General features: G+C 38.7%; 2 protein-coding genes and 2 long non-coding RNA genes across 4 annotated transcripts in view; 2 read left to right on the forward strand and 2 right to left on the reverse strand.

Moving 5' to 3' along the window:
* LOC125843862 (uncharacterized) overlaps positions 1-23,541 on the reverse strand; it is a 573,332-nt gene that overhangs the window by 340,556 nt on the left and 209,235 nt on the right. The gene's annotated exons all lie outside the window — the stretch shown is intronic.
* The window catches only part of LOC125843937 (uncharacterized), a 157,079-nt gene that overhangs the window by 24,425 nt on the left and 109,113 nt on the right, over positions 1-23,541 (forward strand). The gene's annotated exons all lie outside the window — the stretch shown is intronic.
* LOC125843939 (uncharacterized) lies at positions 5,284-6,734 on the forward strand. Its single transcript, XR_007444093.1, has 2 exons — positions 5,284-5,398; positions 5,804-6,734. It is a non-coding gene; the product is annotated as an uncharacterized LOC125843939 (long non-coding RNA).
* LOC125843908 (TMV resistance protein N-like) lies at positions 7,458-8,018 on the reverse strand. The gene is made up of 2 exons (XM_049523129.1): positions 7,903-8,018; positions 7,458-7,814 (listed from the first exon to the last, which is right to left on the reverse strand). Exons 1-2 carry the CDS (start codon positions 7,996-7,998, stop codon positions 7,536-7,538), a joined length of 375 nt encoding a protein of 124 aa, XP_049379086.1. The 5' UTR covers positions 7,999-8,018; the 3' UTR covers positions 7,458-7,535.

A 23,541-nucleotide genomic window follows, 5' to 3' on the forward strand; every position in this document is an offset into this window, starting at 1 on the left:
GCTTACGTCCAATTGATTGTGAGTTTTCTGGAGCTATTTACAAATGTCATGATAACTTCATTAAGCTTGGAAATAAAAACCAATATGTTAACAAAAAGGGAAATACGCACCATTTATCAGGCGATTATACACCACTTTTTGAACAAGCTGTAATGAGGAAATTCCTTTTTTTTTAAAAAAAAAGGAAGAAGAGGAAAGTTGGTGAGAAAGAAAAAGTGAATCACATGGCCCTACTTGAAAGAAGAATCAACAATTATAAAGAAAGAACAGAGGTGGACGAAAGCTAAAAAACTAAAAACACAACAGTTTATGGTTATTTTAATGGCATAATACATAAATATGCTCTTTTAACTTGGCCTCAACTCACATTTATGCCCTTCAACTTTGACACTTAAACTTGCATAAAGTTGAACAAATAAACGCATGCGTCCTACATGGAAATTTGTGTCCTACATGGTCAGAGGCGTATCTAAGGGGGGGCACCGGGTTCACGTGAACCCATGGTCCCCTCCCGAAATCATATATAGTAGTGCTATATTTTAAAAAATATATTGAAATATAGATGTGTGAACCCACACTTGAAGTATCACACAATGCGATTATGACTAGGTTCACCTCTCTCCGCGAGGTTAGAAATTTGAAATTTATATTTATCTTGTTTTATTTTTGTCGAATCGATCAAATTTATATTGTAGATCAACCTTTTTATAACAATGCACCCATCATCTCAAAATCCTGGATACGCCTCTGTTAACATGGTTTATGCCACGTAGGACTTATGTGTCTACTTGTTCAACTTTATAGTACAAGTTCAAGTGCCTACTTGTGCATATCCAAAGTTGGAGGGCATAAATGTGAAATGAAGCCAAGTTAAAGGGCACATTTATGTATTATGTCTATTTTGATTAAAGAAAGTAGAAAATTCCTTCAAAACCCAACTACCCAACCTGCATCAGAACTCCACAGTAATACATACACAATGGACAGCTAAAAAAAATACAAGTGGATGAACCTGCAAAGAAAATTTGTACAGTATAATATGAAGAGAAAGTATCCAAGTAAATTTCTGTCACTGACAACTAGTCAAAAGAAGTAATATGTGCAGTAACAGGTTGAATAAGTCTTCATCCATCAAAATGTGTTTGGTAAGGACGATAATTTGTTCCAAAAAATGTTTGATTTTCTCATGTTTAAATTGATCAAAAATGTTTTAAAAAATATTGTTCTTACTAAAAATAAGGTACTTAAATTCAAGGAAACTGATTTTTCTAGTGGAAATAGAGAAAACAAGTTTCATAAATGACATTTCACACCGATTATAATTTTTTTTTTTTTTTATCTATCTCTTTGAATGCAGGCACAATTAATTATTGAATCCATGTTGAGCCACCGACTTTAATAAAAGGAAGAAGGAAAGTTAGTGAGAAAGAAAAAAGTGAAAGACAAGGTCCTTTCCTTAATTAAATTAATTAATGGATGGAAAAGTGAGCTTGAAATTCTAAAATATGTTAATAATAGTTTTCTTGTCACCGAAAGCAGATGACTTGACTTTCAAAAGCACTATACAAAGAAGATGTTAACACAAACGAAATTTGGTAGAAACTCACATTTAGAGGTATAATTTATATAGTTTTCCTATTTTAAATTTATGTCTGGAGTATGGTGTAGCTTTTTTAGTATAATTTTTGTTATTTACCATATTTCTTTTGTGTCAAGTTTAGTGTTTTGTGTTGCATATCTTTTCTGATGGGACTTTCTTGACAAATATAGTTAAATATTTTCCCCATTGTTCCCGTTTATATCTAACAAATAGTGTTCGAAAAATATTTTATGGATTAACATTTGACAAACTTAAAGGACCAAAAATTATATACTGAAGAAACTATTTAAAATCTACCATCAAACATTAGGGATCATTTGTTCATTTTCCCTTTTCACAGCTTCCTTAAGCACAACATCTGATGGATAACAAGGGGTTGTCAAAGATACTTTTAACTGGCTTAAGTCAATCGGTTCCAACTAGCTGGCATTTAAACTACATTAACTGGAAACCCTATGATGGGTACCTGACATTGGATGGAAATAAAAGATGTAGTTGCTCTCAACTACTTAATCCGCGTGCTAGATTTGATCATCCGCAGTGTATTCATACAAACTACTTCAACCATGTAGATTTGCAGTAGATAACTACACTTCTTCAGTAGAACTTGGTAGTGGTAGAGAAAGTATTTGAGAGTCTACATCCCAATGGAAAAACAGTTGCTTACCACTAGAGCTACATTCGAATATTCCTGGAAATAGTTCCCCTTTGGACCGCTTGTGCTTTCTGATGTGAGGCGACTTACTGATGGTTCCATGACTTCTTTCCTTCACCTGTTTTGGCACAACTTTCTTGCTTCGCGCACATTCATCTGCAAATGGTTTTTGAAAGGTATTCGTCAGCAAAGGCAAAGCTGTGAATTCATTTTATTGTGAAACTAGGTATTCTGATCCAAAAGAGCTGTCACTCACAGATTCCAAAGTTCTTTCGAGAATCTCTCTCACCACAAGAATCTAGTTATGTACAAACAAAGGAAATATGTGCCGTTCGTATGCACTTTTGCTCTCAAATACCATGTTCCCATTGTGAACAGCAAAAATAATCCAAATCCAAAAAAACTAGAACTTGTTAAAAAAACTTAAAGAGTAATCAAGATATAGATGTTAGTATTACTTTATCAAGTTCGATTTCGACAAGAAACAACAGACAGTACGATAAAAAAGATATCATACAGCGAACTCAAACTCTGAAACTTGGTACTAAAAAAGGCAAATAATGACTTGCAGAGAAAATGAATACAGATGGAGCACCAAGATATGATGCAACTCGCAAGATGTGCGGCAATTCACCGTGTATGTACTCAATTGTCTCACAGATGCATTAAAATGACATATTAATAAATTTTAAACCCGTGGATCAGTGAATACCTTACAGAATAACAACCCTTTGCCTTTACTCTATGAACTAAGTGAAATCCATATATCTCTGATACATCTTTTCACATGAAAATCATACAACAAAGTCAAAATCTGAACTTAGTACTCAAGAAGACAGAATATTGGCTTGCACTAAATGAATTATGACGGAGCATCAAGATATGATGCAAGTTGCAAGATGACTCAGTATACTTTTTCTCAAAAAAATGACGCAGTATACTCCACAAGCTGTCACTTTAATTTTAAAAAAATGCATTTATTCTTTTCTTTCCAACTTGTTTATCTCATAAAATGTTGTTTTGCAAGTAAAATGATGAACCTCAGTTTCTGATGGATAGCATAAGAGAGTAGGTTCTTTTGAATGAGATGCTATTCAAGTCTAGTTCTATAAATTATATCTGGAGTGCTCACTTTGTCAACATCTTCAGTCTCTTGTTCCTGCTTAGTTAACTACGGCAACTGCCGCATAAACTCCTCAGCAGCTATACAGGTCTGAAAAACCCATCAAAATTTTACTTCACGGAGGAAAAACTAGTTCTGTAACTAATGCAGCACATAAGCAAAGACAAAGAACTCAGAGAATGTTTCCCTTACTCGAGGAGTTAATATTGATATAGAAGCATCTACAAATTAAGTTGAGAACTATGCCCTTTTTTGCCGACTATAGGGGATTCATGATCAAATATCACACAGCAAAGATAAAGAATTTAGAAATATGTCCTTATAAAAGACTCCGGTTTAACCAATTTGAACAAAGGGAATAGCAATTGAAGTATTCATCTGCTCAAAGACCATGATAATTCAAAACAAATATGATAATTAATTATCTAGGAGAAAGCCTAGTTCGTTATTCACATTGAGAAGGGTGAGTAAAGTAGTATATATACCTATATTTAAGCTAATATCNAATACCAAAAATCGGCCCAATTCCATTTATAATTTCCAGCAAATTGCCAGTCCACTTCCACTATTCCACACCAAAAGGACCCATTACAATACAATAACAATCAATGCCCAAACCAACCGACCCAATTCCCTCTGTAATCCAGGCCCACTTCCAATTATCAGCTCCTGCTCAACTCCTCCAGCCCACCATTCTAATAACTCTATACATTACATTCAACAATAATACACAACAACAATAGATATAACGTACAAGAGCAATACACTGACCCCATCCCTTTTTTCTTTCCAATTCTATGCAATATCACAGGATGCTAAAGCAGAAGTAACGTCTCCTTCACTAGAGGTTCGTACAGCAGCAACGTGCCTCGTCCTTGGGGTAGTGGGATGAAGCCACGTTGAGCTCCAAGGACGATAGGAATCGATCCATCCGTCCATCCTCCATTCCTTTTTCGGAATGGAGTTGAAATTTCAGAAAAAGCTTGTTTTCCCTCAATGGTGTAAGATTTTTAGGGATTTGAATTTTGAATTGGGTTCTTTCCATCCGGATTTCGGCCCTTTCCCCCCTCAAAATCGAACCCTAGATCCTTTTCTATATAAGATTTTTACTGTTTCAGAAGGAAAGGGGGGAATTTTTTGGATTTTATTTTTTTCAAACGAAATAGAAGTCAAATTTCTCTTGGCAGAGACTAACCTTTAGGAACAAGTAGTAATACACTCCTGAATAGAGATTTGCTAGGACCTCTGCCCAGTTTCCGTGACTACCGTTCGTGTTCAAGTCTTTCTTGGTGAAAGCAGCCACTTCCTCTGCTCGTCCCGCCTCTGTTCGCTGTCGCGGGAAAGGTAAAATCCTTTTCAGTTTCAACTCTTGTAGTTCGATATGCTATTTTTGACAAGCTGAAGTTGTTTATTGATTTATTTTCTCCTCGACTGCCTTTATTCTTCTGGATTTGCTGCTCACGTAGGAGTTGAGCTCTTGAGTTGTGGTTGGGTTTTTGAGTGTTTGAGGTATAAGAGATGCTCTCGTAAGTGTCGTCGTTTGTATGAGTTTTAGAATTTCTCTTTTTTTCGTTGGCTAGCATGTTAAAGGGTGTGTTTCCGTCCAATGAAAGCTGTAGAATATATGTGATGTTGCTGGTTTGTCTCGTGTTTAGTCCTCTATTCACTTTAATTTATGATGTTGTGCCATAAATTTCTTTGTTGAAACGTTTCGGTTTTAGCTAAAAATCTCACTCTTGCTTGGTCTTCTAGCATCTTTAGTTACTGTCATGCTCATTGTTTTCTAGCACATATTGCATTGATTGTTATGGAGAAATTGCTGCTAGTTTGCCTCTTTATTAATGCTTCCATAGTTCCATTGATACTTTGGTGTGAACAATGGTCTTAATTCCTCCAATCCATTGTTGTGTATCCTTTAGAGCATTTCATAGCCATGCACTTTTCCATATTTTTAACTCTTCACTTTCTTTATGTTACTGGCTGTTTTCCCTTTTGTTGGATTTTGATTTTATTTCCTTAGGTTAGGCATATGGTTTTAATATTGGATACTAGTCTAGTAGTAATATCTATTGGTGTCTACCTTCTTCTTTCTAGTTGTTTGCGATACTTTCCACGGTTAGTTTTAATTTAAATGATANNTCTTGCTTGGTCTTCTAGCATCTTTAGTTACTGTCATGCTCATTGTTTTCTAGCAAATATTGCATTGATTGTTATAGAGAACTTGCTGCTAGTTTGCCTCTTTATTAATGCTTCCATAGTTCCATTGACACTTTGGTGTGAACAATGGTCTTAATCCCTCCAATCCATGGTTGTGTATCCTTTAGAGCATTTCATAGCCATGCACTTTTCCATATTTTTAACTCTTTACTTTCTTTATGTTACTGGCTGTTTTCCCTTTTGTTGGATTTTGATTTTACTTCCTTAGGTTAGGCATATGGTTTTAATAATGGATACTATTCTAGTAGTAATATCTATTGGTGTCTACCTTCTTCTTTCTAGTTGTTTGCGATACTTTCCACGGTTAGTTTTAATTTAAATGATATCAATCCGCATTAATAATTGGGTTTTAGATTCTTATATGATATATTTGTTAGCTTACATCTTTAGTTGATCCGGATGTGGTTAAGCATGCAGTAGTTTGGTGGAAACAAGCTTATTAGTTTAAATTGTGGTGAAAGAAGAATACAAAAAAATAAAAATAAAATAAATGTCAAAGTGTGGGGCCTGGTTGCTCTCTAATTATTCTAATCAGTATTTGTGTCTTTTTTAAGTGTATTGAAGGAGTTTGTTTCGTTCGCTAATTTGTTTTCTTCTTTTCCTTTGTTGTGACATGCCGACGGAGTCCAATTCGGACTCAAGTCTTTCCCCTTGCATTTCGGATGGGGCCATAAAGGTCCCAAATCCCTTTTTTCCTTTTGAGTCAGCCCTCATACCAAGCTGCGAAACCGGCGTACAGGTGGAAGCCAATAAATGAAGGCTGGAAATTAAATTTTGCAGGTCTCAAGAGGCCCCCAAAGGGCTGATATACCTGCTGTATACACTTGTATACAGCCGGAAATATGACTTACAGGTTGCAAAAATACAAGGGTGCAAGTTTGATGATAAGACATAAGTCAATAGCTATTGTTCAAGGAAAAATGCAGAAATACGGACCCAAATACGATTCACATACAGGGATATACATAAAGCATATACACAAATTTCTTGAAAGCAAATGGGGCCAAAGGCCCAAGGGAATTCCAGCAAATCCAAGAATTGGGCCAAAGGCCCAAATTTAATATTCCTCTCCTTGCTCTCATTTATTTTGTTATATTTGACTAACGTTTTGATTATTTTATGATTATTATTTAATTAAATTCCCCAAGAATGGTCATTTCATTTACTTTCGAATTAATATATATATATATATATATATATATATATATATATATATCTTATCACTTGGTTTATATTTTAATATTAGTCTTGTTGACACTTTATGACTATTCCCCTTTAGAAAATCCCCTTTTAGTTTTTTCCTCTTTAAGATAAATAACTAAAAAAAAAAAAATTAAAATTAAAAAAAAAATGATAAAAATAATAATAGTAATAAAAAAATAAGTTAAAAAATAAATGAGCTCTTTTCACTTAATTTAAATTTTTAAAATTAGTTAAAATAAATGAGTTCTTTTACTTTTGTTAAACTTTTCAAAATTAGTCAAAGTTGTGAGTTCTTTACTTAGTTAAAATCTAATATTAGTTAAAATAAATTAATTCTTTTACTTAAGTTAAAATTTCAAAATTAGTCAAAATTATTTTGGTCAAATGGCCGGTCAACCGCGAGTTAGCGGGCATTCCGAGGGCCTAACACCTTCTCGGAATGTATATTGAACTCGAACCCTTTTATTTTCAATTGATTTTATCTGTTTAAATCTTTTGAAAACCCTTTAATTTTTTCTTGATTTTTTAGTAAAAATTAAGTGGCGACTCTGTCCTTTCAGGAATTCGATTTCTCTTAAACCATAAGTTTAATCGATTTTTCGGGAACTCAGTCATTTTTCCTTTTACATATATTTTTAAATAAAACACAGAATATAGAAAGAATGAGACAAAAAACAAGAATATCCAGATAAAAGAATCAAGTTGAGTTTTTGGAATTAGTAAGTAACATTTTTCAGTTATACCTTTGTTTCCGTCCACAAATGATGCAGCGAGCTTAAGCTGAGATCAAGTTGAACAAGCTTTTGGGGTTCAAAATTTTCCGGCAATGACTCACAAGGATAGTTATTCCAGACAAACCAACGCAAGTTATTGGACAAATACTCAACGGAGCCATCCAGGCAATTAGAATCATGTATGCATAATATCCTAAGCCTTTGCATTGTTTTCATGGCCTCTTTGCTAAAGCGTGGTTTATTAAAATTAGGAACCCAAATTGCTTCCACCGCCTTGATCCCCTGGAAAACAAGATCATTAGTCTACCTTATATGTCTTTGGAGTATGAAAATAGAAATTAAATATTATTGCGTTGTGTATCCTACTTACCGTATTGTTGATCATCACTTCTTCGAAATCTTTGGTGAGCCATAATCTACTACGTTCCCCTGGGTCCTTTTGCTTATTCACCACATATTTACCCATATCTTGTATTAAGTCATGCATTTCAATTGTATTGTTTCCAGAGATGAACACAAGAGATTTTTCAATTAGGACACTCAATCCTATATCAGCCCCAAAATCACAGCTCTCAAGGATTTGCATGACATAATCTTTTCTTCTCCCTCGTAAGAAGCATGCTATATCTAGAAATATATCTTGTTGTATGGTATCTAATCCATCATAACTTATTTTGAGCATTTCAAAAATATCTGAATTACGATTGTTTTTTGTTTGCTTTATAGCACTTCTCCACTCAGTTATATCCCTTTTATGAAAGAAACAACCAAACACTTTCAGGGCTAAAGGAAGACCTTTAGCTTGACTTACTACCTCCAACGTTAACTCCTTAAAACACTTATTTGAAACTTGTTCTTTGAAAGCATATCGTTCAAACAACTTGATAACATCATGTTCATGTAGCGTAGGCACCTTATACACTACATTCTTCCCAATCAGGTGCTTATCTCTAGTTGTTGCAATAATCCTACTACCATTTCCAAACCAATCAAGATTCCCTGCTAGGTAATCTAATTGGTCTATGTGATCTATGTCATCAAGCACAACCAACACCTTCTTAAAACGAAGTCTACGAGCCAGCAGGCTCCTCCTGTCCTCCTTATTATTCACGTATTCTTCTTTTTTTCCTTAGCAGTTCAGAGAGAAGGATATTTTGTAAGGAATGCATCCCACATTTGTTTTCTTTGCAAGGAAACAAACAGCTTCAAATTGATACGAGAGTGTATCAAAGATGGCTCTTGCTATTGTCGTTTTACCTACTCCCGGCATGCCCCAGATTCCCACAATCAGAACGCCACTCATTTGTAACTCTGCTAGTAGGGATCATATATTCTTTAAATGAGTATTTATTCCTACAAGACTTGTCATAGAAGATAAAGAACCCTTGCATAATACGGAAATTTGGTCAACAATATGCTGAATATGGTCCGATTCAATCCTACAAAAATTAAGAATATTGATAAATACAGGTTAAAAAAAAGTCAAGAATAAGAAGTATATTACACAGTAAAGTCCATAATTATGATAAAAAGGACTATGCATGTAAATCAAACTCCAAAAGAATCAATCAAAATATTATCTTCCTAACAATGTCATCGAGTAATAAAATTGATAGGAACTATCCCTTCTAAACTTATAGAAATACTAGTCTCTGGGCACGTGCGCTGCACGTGAATCCCATGCTAATTAGTCCAATTTCTTAAAATAATATAACTAATGTGGTAATGTGTTTGTGATGAGCAGAACTAACATTGAAATAGGGCTGTTCAAAATCGAACCGGAACCAANAGAAAAATTGTCACTCGTCAAAGCTGAATGGATGGACAGGCTGCCCGGGTCAAATGTTCCACTTCGGAAGTTGTATTATCGATTTGGACGTGCAAGAGCTTACGAGAAGTTTAAAGATGAGTTCGTGTCGGAAGAAAAATGGAAGGAAACACGCCCCCTCGCTTTTGCGATATGTCTACTTGGGACAATGGTATTTCTCCAAGGACCGAACTACACCATCCATCCAAGTGTAGTAATGGTTACTCATGCTATGTTTAATGGAGTAGATTATGGGCCTGTAAGAACGTACTACAATTTGGCTCCTATGATCCTTGCTGACATTTACAGGGAGTTGCATAGGTGTAAAAATGACACATGTTTCTTTCAAAGGTGCAACCTGATACTTCAATGGTGGATGATGAGACACTTGATCAAAGCTCATGATCCAACAGAACCAGATCCCTTGGAAAGACCGAATAGGCTCGAAAGTCACAATTGGTGGGTACAACGTAATCATTTCAATAGGACTGGAGGCCAAGAGTTTTGGTACCCGAGACTTCAGGGTTTGAGAGAGGAAAATGTGCAGTGGTCCATCCAATGCTTGGTATTAACAAAACAAATTGTGATCCGAAGTGGAAAGGCCCCCTACTTGATATTTGCTGGGTTGAGAGGAACTCGGCCATATGCTCCTTCTTGAGTACTTAGACAGCTTGGAGGGAAACAAGAGCTTCCTCAGATAGAAGACATGACAAGATTTGTGACGGATCATGAAAATGGCGAAGTCGCTTTTACTAAAAAGATGCTTCAATTATGGAAGACTCGAAGGGTATTGGGCGAGCCGGTGCCAATTTCGTCTGGAATGTTCTAAGGATTACAAAGAATAGTTAAAAAAGAGACTCGCCGGAACTATCGAACCCGGTCCAAACGTTCCCTACATTATTGCAGATGTTGGAGCCAAGCATCAAATCTGACTTCATCAACTCCAAGAGAAGTTTGATAGGAATGAGTTAGAGCATCAACGTCGACACTCAGAAGACGCCAAAGTCATAGCTCAGTTGAAGCAAGAGTTACAAAAATCCAGGCAATGTATGTCAGAATTAGATGATAGCATGGAGTAGCAGATTCAGTCGGTCGAGAGGTTCAGACATCAAGAAGGGGATCGGTTGGCAAGAGATCACCTATGGGCGAACAGATATGCTATGTGGGAAGAGGTCAGCATCGCCAAGAGGGCCAGACTTGGTGAAGGATCAGGAGGAGCTTGAAGTTTGTTATCATCCCCTGCGTGGGATTGCTTTATTTGTACTTTGTTTTGTAATTTACTTTTCGAACTCATTTTCCTAATTTTATGTTTATCAAACATTTTTGAATGTTATTAATGAAATATTTTGGGGATAATGAATTGGTTTAAAATGACATATACATCCTTCAATTCGCTAGGCCTACCCTTGGCATAAAAGGGTCACATGCATGTTAGGACGCGATATTTGTCTGTTGTGCTTTAACTGTTTATGTGATACGCTGCTTTGAATGAGAACATTTTAGCCCACTCCTTGTCAAAATTTTCTGAAAATGCCAAATACAAGTCATTACTAAATGTCCGACCAAAATTCCATGAATCTTGAGTTTCTCAGCCAAAAATAAAATCCTACCACCCAAATCCTAAAATACTACTCTATCGTCTCAGGAAATGTGAAATTGCCGCTAAGATGGAAAAGGGCAAGGGTATCGACATAGAGCTAACAGAGAAGGATTTGAGGATGGAATTGCAGCGGCTCAGGCAAGAGATCCAAGAAACCAGAGAAAGGAGAATAGAAGTGGAGTTTGCCACCGCGGTCGAAAAGCAGCAAATGCGGCACTAGACGCGAAATTGGCAGCAAAGATGACCAAATGCGATGTTATAAGTAAAAAGACAGTTGCTGTGCGGAAGAAACGCGATGCCTTCAAAGATGCAACTATGAGACTTCAGAAGACACGCGAGAAATGCTCTTTTTTCAATCAAGAAGGCAATAGTGGTCCAAACGACACTTACCCTGGAGCTACTGAAGAAGATGTCGATGAGGAAATCATTTATATGCCTCCCTTCTCGGGACGTTTGAAAGGAGGGGACCAAAAGATCACTCTCCCGGCTTATGAGCGGACACATAGCGTGGGGGCAAGAGTCGTGCCATGTGCTCTCATTTACGAGCACCTTAAGGCGTCAGGTATGCTGAAGCCTCTCGAAGGAACCAATTTTGGGTTTGGGCATGAAAGCTCTCAAAAGACATGTGCCTACCACCCGAACCAAAGAGGACACACTATAGAGGAATGTGTGGAGCTTAAGGCAGCGATCCACAACCTGATCAACATTGGGAAAATCCCGTATATGTGGGGTAGGAACACCGTCCTTACCTGTGACCAGCAAGAGCCTAATATGCCGGTCACTGAGCATACTTTGTTTTATTGTCACTACTTTACGCCGTTCAAGAAAATGTTGCTGGACATCTACAGTCTGTTAGTTCAAAAAAGAGTCTTGGCCTCTATCAGAAAGGATGACGAAGCAATCAATCCCGTTGGAATTGAGATCTGGAAACCCTGCCCTTATCATGATGCCATAGATCACAACATTGGAAGGTGCCTTAAGTTTCGCTATGACGTGGAATCCCTCGTCAACATGGGAAAGATTCAAGTTGAGTTTGTCCCCCGTGGCTAATACGGCAGTCAGATGAAGAAGCTTCGGTGAAGGCACCATCTATCTTTTAGGACGCTTTATTATCTGTTTTTCACTTTCCTTGTAATCACCAGAAATGAATGAATGAAAATGAAATTCCCTTTTTGTATTCGAACTACGTAGGGCCTGAATTCTCCTTCGGAGATACGTAGGCAGCCTTTCACGGTCCGGCCCCTATCTTTAAAAATTTTCTTTTCCCCTTCATCTACAAGGAAACATTGAGTTCAGATCAACAGATGCCAGAAAATGCAGCAAGAAGACCTTAGCTCAATGCAATTTAGCCTTTCTGAGTTACCAGCCCTAAAATGAAACGAGCAAATTTCTGTTTGTTCAAAAAAATCAGTCCCCATTACTAGTGGGTTAACGTGTCCTCAAACGAAGCAACTTTTATGTGTTTACCTGCTTTCTATGTGATGTCTTGCATTATTCATCCAGAACTAATACTGACAAATTTGCCTTTGAGTTGGTTTTCTCTACATGTAGTTAGAACTGATCTGTGTTGATAAACTGGCTGAACACCCCTATTTTACCAGATTAAAATGGCCTACAGATTCCTTTCCCAGTCAAAGTTCACAAAAGGGAAAAGCAGCAATGGGTGATAACAACGAAGAAACCGACCTTACTGATGTCGTAGTGGCTCAACCCGTCCTTGCCGATCAAAATGAACTGATCCTGCAGTTGATGCAACAAATTGCTGAGATGAGGGTCGAGATGTAGAAAAAACAAGATTTGCCTCCTCCGACTTTTGCTGTCAACACTCTACCAGACGGAAGACCTCCATCTCAAATTCCCCCTCCTAATGTAGAACAAGCTCAAAACCTGCCTTTAAGTCCTGCTCGTAATCCCTCCGTCATTGACCTTACAACCCAAAACCCCCACTACCCCTCAACCTCTCACCCAACACCACCCCCTCCTAAAAAATCCAACCTCCAAGCACCACTCCTTCCCCCTAATGCAAACCACGAAACTAGCCTGCCCCCCACAGCCATAACGCTAATAACCCACGCTTTTCCCTCCTTCACCAAAACCTATACACCAACCCCCAGACTTATCCCAAAAACTATCACGCCCTTTTAAATGGCCAGAGTCCCTCTATCGCTCCACCACTACCGCAAAAAGCCATTTTCCAAATGCCAGTCCCCAACGAGCATGATGCCCATGGTTCAGAGCTCGACCACTATGAGGAGAGGGAGAGAGAGTGGAGGTCAAAGGAAGAGACCGCCAAGATAGATATGAAGGAGGAAATTAGAAAAGTCATGAAGGAGTTGAACTGGATTCCTGAGGTTGCCGGGTTGAGTTACGAAGACCTATGCATTCATCCGAATTTGGACCTCTCGAAAGGGTTCAAGGTGCCAAAATTCGACATCTTTGGAGGAACGGGGAACCCCTTAGCGCACCCGAGGGCCTACTGTGACCAGCTCATGGGAGTTGGGAGAGACGAAGCTTTGTTAATGTGGCTTTTTAGCCAAAGTTTGAGCGGAGAGGCTCTAGAATGGTTTACGTCTCATGAAACGAAACAGTGGTCTAGCTGGAACGCTTTGGCTAAGGACTTTGTCGAATGATTCGTCTACAATGTGGAGATCGTTCCTGATCGTTACTCCTTGGAGAAGATGAAGCAGAAGTCGACCGAAAGCTACAGAGAATTCGCATATAGATGGCGAAAGGAGGCAACTAGAGTTAGACCTCCTATGTCAGAAAAGGAAATTGTCGAAGTGTTTGTGCGGGTGCAGGAGCTCGAATATTATGACCGAATTATGTTGCTCGTTGGAGCAAAATTTGCTGAGATAGTCAAGGTAGGTGAGACTATCGAGGATGGATTGAGAACCGGGAAGATTGCCCGTGTTGCTGCCTCGCCCGGATCTTCGGGCTTGTTGAAGAAGAAAAGAGAGGATGTGTCCTCTATCCCTTATGAGGGGAGGAAGACCCCGAAGAAGTCATCATTATACCAAGGTCGTTCTCGACCTTCACAGAGTTTGTACCCGGCTTGTTATGCACAGGTTGATTACCAAAACACCCCTCCTACCAGTTACCAAAACACCCCTCTTTCCAGCTATCAAAATACTCCCCCTCCTAACTACCAAACTCCCCCTACTATCTACCAAACTCCCCCTCCAGTTTACCAGACTCCATCTCATCACTACCGAAATGCCGCCCTCAACTGTGCCAACGATCAGACAAATTACCAAACGTCTCCCCCAATGTACCAAACCCCAGCCCCACTTTACCAAAATACCCCCTCGAACTACCAAACTCTACAACCAAACTACCAAACCAACTCATATCCCAGATATCAAGTCCCACGTCCGAATGCTCTAAATTATCGCCAAATGCCTCCCCCTCAACAGGGCAATTATGATCCCTCCCGTCCTAGATTTGAGAAGAAGTCTTCTAGAAATTTCACTCCGCTTATTGAAAGCCAAACAAAGCTATTCGAGTGATTAACTGCGACATGATATATTCATCCAGTGGGTCCCAAGCCAGTTGACACTAGCTCAAATTTTTTACAGGCCTAATCAGAGGTGCGCGTATCACTCCAATAGTGTTGGACATGATACTGAAGATTGTATCAACCTGAAGTATAAGATTCAAGACCTAATTGAACAGAATGTGGTCTCTCTTCAGACAGTTGCGCCCAATGTCAATATGATCCTTTGCCAAATCATGGAGGCGCCACTATCAATATGATAGAGACAGATGACGATTGGTGCGTGACAAAGGCAATAGTTCCGATTGCTCCTGATGAACTGGAAAAGGCTGTGGCTTCGTTGAGCATTAGAAAGAAGAAAGAGTTTGTGATTCTGACACCCGAGAAGGCTGTTGCCTTGGTGTCGCGAGAAACTCTTACCCGACCCAAGTTTGTGATTGAAACAGCCGTTACCCAAGGTATTACCAGATCCGGCAGGTGCTACACACGGGAAGAGTTAGCTCAAGGAGGGCAGAAGAAGGACCAAACAAAAAGGCCAATTAATGAAGCCGAGGCCGAGGAGTTCTGGAGAAAAATGCAACCGAAAGATTATTCAATTGTGAAGCATTTGGAGAAGACGCCGGCTCGGATCTCTATGTGGGCCTTATTGATGAGTTCGCAATTACATAGGCAGGCTTTGATGAGGGCTTTGGATGATACTTATGTGCCTGTGGGTACTAACAGTGACAATTTAGCAGCCATGATAAACTAGGTCATCCGAGGACACCGAATAAGTTTTTATGACGAAGAGCTGCCCTTTGAAGGGAGGATGCACAACAAAGCTCTGCACGTCACCTGTATGTGTCGAGATAAGATAATTAATCGCGTCTTGGTCGATGATGGATCCGGTCTTAATATTTGCCCACTTTCGAATTTAAGGCAACTGAAATTTGACTTGGGAAAGCTTCACCAGAACCAAGTTAATGTGAGGGCCTTTGACGGAGTTCAAAGAGACACATTGGGTGCAGTAAACTTGGTTATTCAGGTGGGTCCTACGGATTTTAATGTGGAGTTCCAGGTGTTGGATATTAACACCAGTTATAACTTGCTTCTAGGAAGACCGTTTATTCATATGGCTGGGGCTGTGTCTTCTACCCTTCCCTAACTAATGAAGTTTGTTTGGAAGGACAAGGAATTAGTCATTTATGGTGAAGGGAGTCATTCCAATGGGTATGCACCAATCGTTGATGATGTCTCTCGAGGTTGTGATTTCTACACGGTAGAGCTAGTAAATGCCACCGGTGATGACTTGGCTCCACAGCCTCATATGCCTGTCGTGTACAAGATGATTGCTACTGTTATGCTCCAGAATGGTTTCGAACCAGGTTTTGGATTGGGGAAGCATTTCCAAGGAATCGTCGAGCCTATCCAAATTCCCGCCAAAGGAGCAAAGTTTGGTTTGGGATATGTCCCAATAGATGACGAAGCAGAGATGAAGAACAAGAATGTTGATTAAGCATTAGCCAGGCCAATTCCTCATCTGTACCAGTCATTCCCGGTGCGAGAATATGTCAATGATGATGGTCTCGGGGAAGGAATCTGTGGCCTTTTTGAGGAGATTGATGTGGTCATTGAGGAAGAGGCTGGGACATCAGACATCCGTGACGTAGAGCCTGAGGAGCGATTGCAAAACTGGACCTCCACACCACTCCTGATTTCCCGCTCATCTGGGTAGAAAAGACATGTGTCTTTGTTTGTTTTAAAATCGGTGGTAGTCCGGAAGAGGCCCGAGACCCACCCTTTATGCAGTTTTATTTGCTTGAAGTTTTTAAATTCCCTTGTGATGTTTCAAAAGGCAAAATGGCCCTCGACCATGGCCAAAGTTTGTGCTTGTCTTTCAATTTAAATGAAAAGCCTCTTTTATCAAATTTGTTTGTTTACTTATCTGTTTATATTTTACTTTCCTAACGTTGTTTGTTTATGATTTCAGTAATATTAATTTAAAACTTGCAAATGGCATGTCATGTCATGAACCGAGTGAACAAAATGAGGCAGGTGATGATGAGTGTGAGGAATATGAAGAAGAAAATGAGGTTCCCGAACATGTTGCTGAAGTGTTTCGACAATTCGAAAATCAACATAAGCAAATTTGGAAGAAATCGAAACTGTGAATCTCGGAGATGAAGAATGTGTTAAAGAAGTAAGAATCAGTGTCCATTTGACGGAAGCTCAAAGAAGAGACCTGGTTCGCTTGCTTAGGGAGTACAGTGATGTATTTGCCTGGTCTTATAAAGACATGCCAGAGCTGAGCACAAATATGGTGTCCCACAAGTTGCCGATCAATCCAGATTTCAGTCCAGTAAAACAAAAGACTCGGAAGTTCAAGCCTGAGTTGAGTTTGAAGATCAAAGAGGACATTACAAAACAGATCGAGTCTCAAGTAGTGGAAGTGACGCAATATCCGACTTGGTTAGCCAACGTTGTTCCGGTTGCCAAGAAAGACGGAAAAATCAGAATTTGCGTTGATTACAGAGATCTCAACAAAGCTAGCCCAAAAGATAATTTTCCATTGCCAAACATTCACATCCTCATTGATAACTGTGCTAAGCATGAGATGCAGTCATTTGTGGATTGTTATGCTGGTTACCACCAAATCCTGATGGACGAAGAAGTTCTAGAAAAGACAGCTTTTATCACGCCTTGGAGTGTATATCATTATCGGGTGATGCCGTTTGGTCTCAAAAATGCCGGTGCTACTGACATGAGGGCTATGACGACCATTTTTCATGATATGATTCACAAGGAGATCGAGGTGTATGTAGATGATGTCATAATTAAGTCCCGCGAGAGTTCGGATCACTTGAGGAAATTCTTTGATCGTCTACGCCGATATAATTTGAAGTTAAATCCCTCCAAATGTGCTTTTGGAGTGCCAGCTGGCAAGTTGTTGGGGTTTATAGTTAGTAGAAGAGGCATTGAGCTTGACCCTTCCAAGATCAAGGCAATCCAAGAACTACCCCCTCCGAAGACCAAAAAGGAGGTGATGAGTTTCTTAGGAAGGTTGAACTACATCAGTCGATTTATAGCTCAATCCACTGTGGTGTGTGAGCCCATCTTCAGGTTGTTGAAAAAAGATGTCTCGAACAAGTGGACCGGAGAATGTCAAACTGCTTTTGATACCATCAAGAACTATTTGTCCAATCCACCAGTGTTGGTCCCTCCACGAGAAGGGAGTCCGTTATTGCTATATTTGTCGGTCTCGAATAACGCATTGGGATGCGTGCTTGGTCAACATGACAAAAGTGGAAAGAAAGAGCGAGTCATTTATTACTTGAGATAAAAGTTCACAACATATGAGGCTCGTTACACTCTTCTGGAGAGAACATGTTGTGCTTTGACTTGGATCGCTCAAAAGTTGAGACATTGTTTGTCTTCTTATACCACATACCTTATTTCCAAGATGGACCCGTTGAAGTATATTTTCTAGAAAGCAATGCCGACTGGGAAGTTGGCTAAATGGCAAATGTTTTTGAGTGAATTTGACATCGTGTACGTGACTCAGAAGGCGATAAAGGCACAAGCCTTAGCCGATCATCTGGCAGAGAATCCAGTTGATGAAGAGTATGAACCGCTCAAGACTTATTTTCCCGACGAGGAAGTTTCGTTCGTTGGTGAGGATATTTCTGAAGCGTACTCTGGTTGGAGGGTGTTCTTTGATGGAGCGGCGAATCATTAAGGAAAAGGAATCGGAGCGGTCTTAGTGTTAGAAACCGGTCAGCACTATCCTATGGCGGCCAAACTCCGATTTGAATGCACGAACAACATAGTTGAGTATAAAGCTTGCATCCTCGATCTGAAGATGACAATTGATATGAATATACACGAGTTACTGGTTATTGGAGATTCAGATTTGCTGATTCATCAGGTTCAAGGGGAATGGGTCGTGAAAAATCCAAAGATCAGACCGTATGTGCGGTATATACAGAAGTTGTGCAAGAGATTTCACAAAATTGAGTTCAGACACACTCCCAGGACACAGAATAAGTTGGCCGATGCTCTAGCCACCATTGCATCAATGATTAAGCATCCGGATACAAGTTATATTAATCCAGTGGATATAGAGGTAAAAGAACAGCCTGTTCATTATTCACACGTCGAAGCGGAACCAGATGGTTTGCCGTGGTATTTTGACATCAAGAAGTATTTAGAGGACGAGACCTATCTTGAGAATGCAACGTTTAACCAGAAGAAGTTGATACGTCGTATGACCCTCAATTTCTTTGTAAGCGGGGAAATCCTTTATAGGAGGACCCCAGATTTAGGTCTTCTCAGATGTGTTGATGCTAGTGAAGCTGCAAAGCTTCTGGAACAAATACATGCTGGAGCCTGTGGTACTCACATGAACGGGCTCACTTTGGTGCGGAAGATCCTTCGAGCCGGCTATTTTTGGATGACTATGGAACATGATTGTTGCAAGTTTGTGTAGAAATGTCACAAATGTCAAGTGCATAGTGATTTAATTCGAGTGCCGCCTAACGAACTTAATGCTATGAGTTCACCTTAGCCTTTTGTAGCTTGGGGCATGGACGTCATTGGTCCAATAGAGCCAGCCGCCTCTAATGGACACAGATTCATTTTGGTTGCCATTGACTACTTCACCAAATGGGTGGAAGCAGCTTCGTACAAGTCAGTGACCAAGAAAGTTGTAGTCGATTTTGTTCACAACAACCTGATATGTAGGTTTGCAGTACCAGAATCCATCATTACTGATAATGGAGCGAATCTCAACAGTCACTTGATGAGAGAGATATGTGAACAATTCAAGATTACTCACCGAAACTCAACCGCCTATCGTCCCCAAATGAATGGAGCCGTAGAATCTGCCAACAAGAACATAAAGAAGATTTTAAGGAAAATGATTGATAATCGCAGAGGTTGGCACGAGATGCTGTCATATGCTTTGTTGGGTTACCGAACGACTGTCAGAACATCAGTCGGAGCTACTCCATATTTGTTAAGGATCATCCCAGAAGCTGAGTTGAGTGATGCTGAATGGGTTCGCAAGCGGATCAATCAGTTAACATTGATTGATGAGAAGAGAATGGTTGCTGTTTGTCATGGACAACTATATCGACAGAGAATGATTCGTGCTTTCCACAAAAAGGTAAGAGCCAGAATGTTTGAGGTTAGTCAGTTGGTCCTTAAATGCATTTTCCCTCATCAGGATGAGTACAAAGGGAAATTTGCACCAAATTGGCAAGGACCCTACATGGTTCGCAAAATATTATCTGGAGGTGCCTTGGTCCTCTCGGAGATGGATGGTACCGAATGGCCAAAACCGATCAACTCAGATGCTGTGAAGAAATACTATGTGTGAAGTTTTAGCTTGTATTTCTTATCATTTCCTTGTAATCGTTCTATTTGCTTGTAATCGCTTCGTTTGAAATTTTATTCCTATGTAAATGAACTACGTCTGACCTGAATTCTCAAGAATGAGATACGTAGGCGGCCTATGTTGGCCTCGGTCACCCCTTTATCCCCTTTTAATATTGCTCTGTATTTGAACTACGTTCGACCTGAATTCTCAAGAATGAGATACGTTGGCGGCCTATGTCGGCGTCGGTCGGTTTCTTTGTAAATTTCTTATTTTTGTTAATTCTCGAGAGGGGAACTACGTTTGACCTAATTCCTGCCTCAACAGGATACGTAGGCGCCACAAGGGCTCGGTCATATTTCCCGTAAGATTTCTATTTTTTCTTTACAATAAAAACTGGGACATAATTTTTGAGAGGGACTAAAAAATTCTCAAGATAGAGATCTCTCCAACAAAATTAAGACTAAAGTTACTTTGAGATTTGCAGCTGGGACAAGTTTATTTTAGAGGATCTCAAAAATTTCGTAATTTGCTCACCAACAGTTAAAGATACGCCAAGACAGTTAACTGTGACAGAAATTTTTGAGGATGACCTCAAAAATTTCAACAAGGTTCAGCGAGAGTTTAGAGCAACTTTGAATACTTTCCAACAAGTGATCAGGCAGATCTCAAAACACCAACTCCAAATGACGTTCATTAAACTTGACGTGACATGATACTTGGCAATGACTTTTTCCAAACATTACTTTTGAAAATCTATTTTCCTTAAAAACTTTTCCTTTATGTCCCAATTATATTTGCATAAAAAAATGTTTTGTCTTATCTATCAAGAAGCGGGAGATCGGAGAAATCAACCGAAGATAACAAGACAAGGAACAAACAACCAAAGAGATCGACACAGATCATTTCATTTTTTTTTAAACTAACAATTTTTCTGTGGGCGCAGGTCTATAAGCTTGCCTCAAGATCAACATATTCCACCATTCAATGAATATGGAGAAGTCAAAGGGGCAAAGAGCTCCCCAAAATTGACAATTTTTTCTGTGGATGCAGGAAATATTCTATGCTGCTTATATTAAGGATTTTGGAATATGAATAACATTATTTCATTCAATTCCCAACAAGGCGAAGTCCATAATGAACGTGCAATTACGTTTGGAGATGGGACAAATGAAAACCTTGAAAAGAGAAATATTATTATTTTCCAGTAACTAACGATACCTGGAAGATATTTATCTGCATTATATTATCAGATATGATAATATTCTTACTCCAAGGATCATTTTTTATTTATATTGTCGATTGAGACGATATCACTACCCGGAGAGTTATTTATATCATATTGTCAAAAGAGATGATACCACTACTCCGATGGTCATTTTTATTTATATTGCCGATCGAGACGATATCACTACCCGGAGAGTCATTTATATCGTGTTGTCAAAAGAGATGATACCACTACTCCGAGGGTCATTTTTATTTATATTGTCGATTGAGACGATACCGCCGTCCAAAAGATACCCAGAAGATCACCTATGTTGCTGGGTAAAGCATCATTTTCGTTTGGTATCAGAGAGGCATCATCAAAAGAATCATGCGTCGCGAGAAAAGATTCATGCATAGCAAGAGAAAGAAGTCATGCATCGCAGAGAAGTCATGCATAGCAAGAGAAAAAAGTCATGCATCGCGAGAAAGAGATTCATGCATCGCGGGAAAAAGATTCATGCATCGCGGAAAGAAGGAATTCATGCATCGCGAGAAAAGATTGATGCATTGCAAGAGAAGATTCATGCATTGCAAAAGAAGTCATGCATTGTGAAAGAAGGATTCATGCATCGCGGAAAAGAAGTCATGCATTGCAGGAAAGAGATTTATGCATAGCAAGAAGAAGAAACAATGCATAGCAAGAGAAAAAGTCATGCATCGCGGAAAAAAGATTCATGCATTGCAAGAGAAGATTCATGCATTGCAAGAGAAAGTCATGCATCGCGGAGGAAAAATTCATACATCGCGGGAAAGATTCATGCATTGCCAGAGAAAGTCATGCATCGCGGAGAAAATATCCATGCATTGCGGGAAAAAGATTCACTGAGATTTACCTATCACAAGAAGATCAACACCGACTGCATCATTGTCATTTGCAAGAATATTTTGAGAGAACCTTCAACAACGACGTCAAGAGAAACTATCAACATATTACATCGGCCTACTTTACTGCTTCGACATCAAAAGAAGAGTGCATTGAAGATTATATTGCAAATATAATCTACAAGCTTTATTTGCTTTACGTCAAACCCAATGGAGTTGACGTCAAATGTTCAAAGAGAGCAATTAAGTGTCAACATGGTAAAAAATACTATCTCTCCATTTGAATTGCATTTTTATGCTAAACAGTTTTATCTCAGTCTTTGTCGAGAGCATCCGAAAGGATGAATCTCCAAAACAAACCACAGGTGCGGACGACATCAAGAGGGATGCAGCACAACGTGGAACTTTTTCTTAGCAGCGAACTGGGACATAGTCCAAAGAGGAGTGTCAAACTCTTAGGACGCGAGCAGAGGAGCGACTTCCACCACAATCAAACCACACCCCTATCAGAAGGCACGTGGGTTTTTCTTAGGTTTGTCGGTTTCAGTTTCGCTTCCGGAAATTTTTGGTCTCTACCGGAAGTGGCTTTCCAATCCGAGTGACAACTGTGCCAAGAGCTTTGAGAATTATGTCTGTGTAAGTTCTTAATTATGGGTGTGAAGCGCGCCACATTCATGGCTAAGAGGTTGTAAGCCTCTTTTTCATATTCAACTTGCTTTGTCACTTTTCCAGAACCAAAGGTTATCTTGCATAGTAGATTTCCTTTTCAACCGATAGAGTCGAACTACAAGCAGCCTGATATGTAGGCGAAATCAATGTTGAAACTCGGCTGTATTACAACATTCGCTCTTAAATCTTACTCTCGAGCATTTCGTTCCCTTCATAATTCGGTATCATGATGACTTTTGAATTCTATCAAATTCATGCATGAAATCAAGCGTATCGAACTACAAGTGGCTTGACTTCTCATATAGTCTGAGATATGTAGGAAACCCGATACCAGAGGCCATAATTCCTAAAGTCCGCACCAAAAGTTCTTTTCCAAAAGATGAAGATGCGGTCGGTCAAAATTGGATTAGTCAAATTCATTTTCCTCGAATTTCTTGTATCAATTCAAGTAAAATGAGGGACAGTTGTTGACACCTAATTTTGACCCTCCCCGATAATAATTAATTTCGAGCTTCTTAATTTTCAAATGTTTTAAAGTAATTAATTTTAGAAAATTTGAAAAATAATAATAAAATATAATAGAATAATTTGCAAGTTGTTCCAAATAGTTTGTCACTTGTTATAATTTTTAAATAATAATATGTCTTTTGTATAATTATGTATATAATTAGTGTATTTTATAAATATTGGAAAATCGTCTTAAAAAGATTTTGTTTAATTAGATATTTGGTTAATTTGTTTAGTTATCTAATAGTTTACAATTTTGAGTTAAGTAGTTAGTTTATAATTAAGTTAATTATTATATAATTATGTGTCTAAATAGTATATTTTACGAATGTTCAAAAATTGTCTCGAAAGGATTTTAGCTTTATTTAAATATTTGGTTATTTAGTCGTGTATATTGTTAAAGTAATTAGTTTATAATTAAGTTAATTATTTTACTTCGTTAAGATTAAGATGCTCATTAATTAATTAATATTAATTCATTTAAATTCTAGC

Source organism: Solanum stenotomum, chromosome 11, assembly GCF_019186545.1.
Source record: "Solanum stenotomum isolate F172 chromosome 11, ASM1918654v1, whole genome shotgun sequence".
Classification (NCBI taxonomy): Eukaryota; Viridiplantae; Streptophyta; class Magnoliopsida; order Solanales; family Solanaceae; genus Solanum; species Solanum stenotomum.

Excerpts from the sequence above, each read along its gene's own strand:
- LOC125843908 (XM_049523129.1), bottom strand. The coding sequence starts at position 7,998 with ATGGGTAAATATGTGGTGAATAAGCAAAAGGACCCAGGGGAACGTAGT. Across the intron at positions 7,815-7,902 it reads AAGTGATGATCAACAATACG|GGGATCAAGGCGGTGGAAGC; the intron begins GTAAGTAGGATA and ends CTTGTTTTCCAG.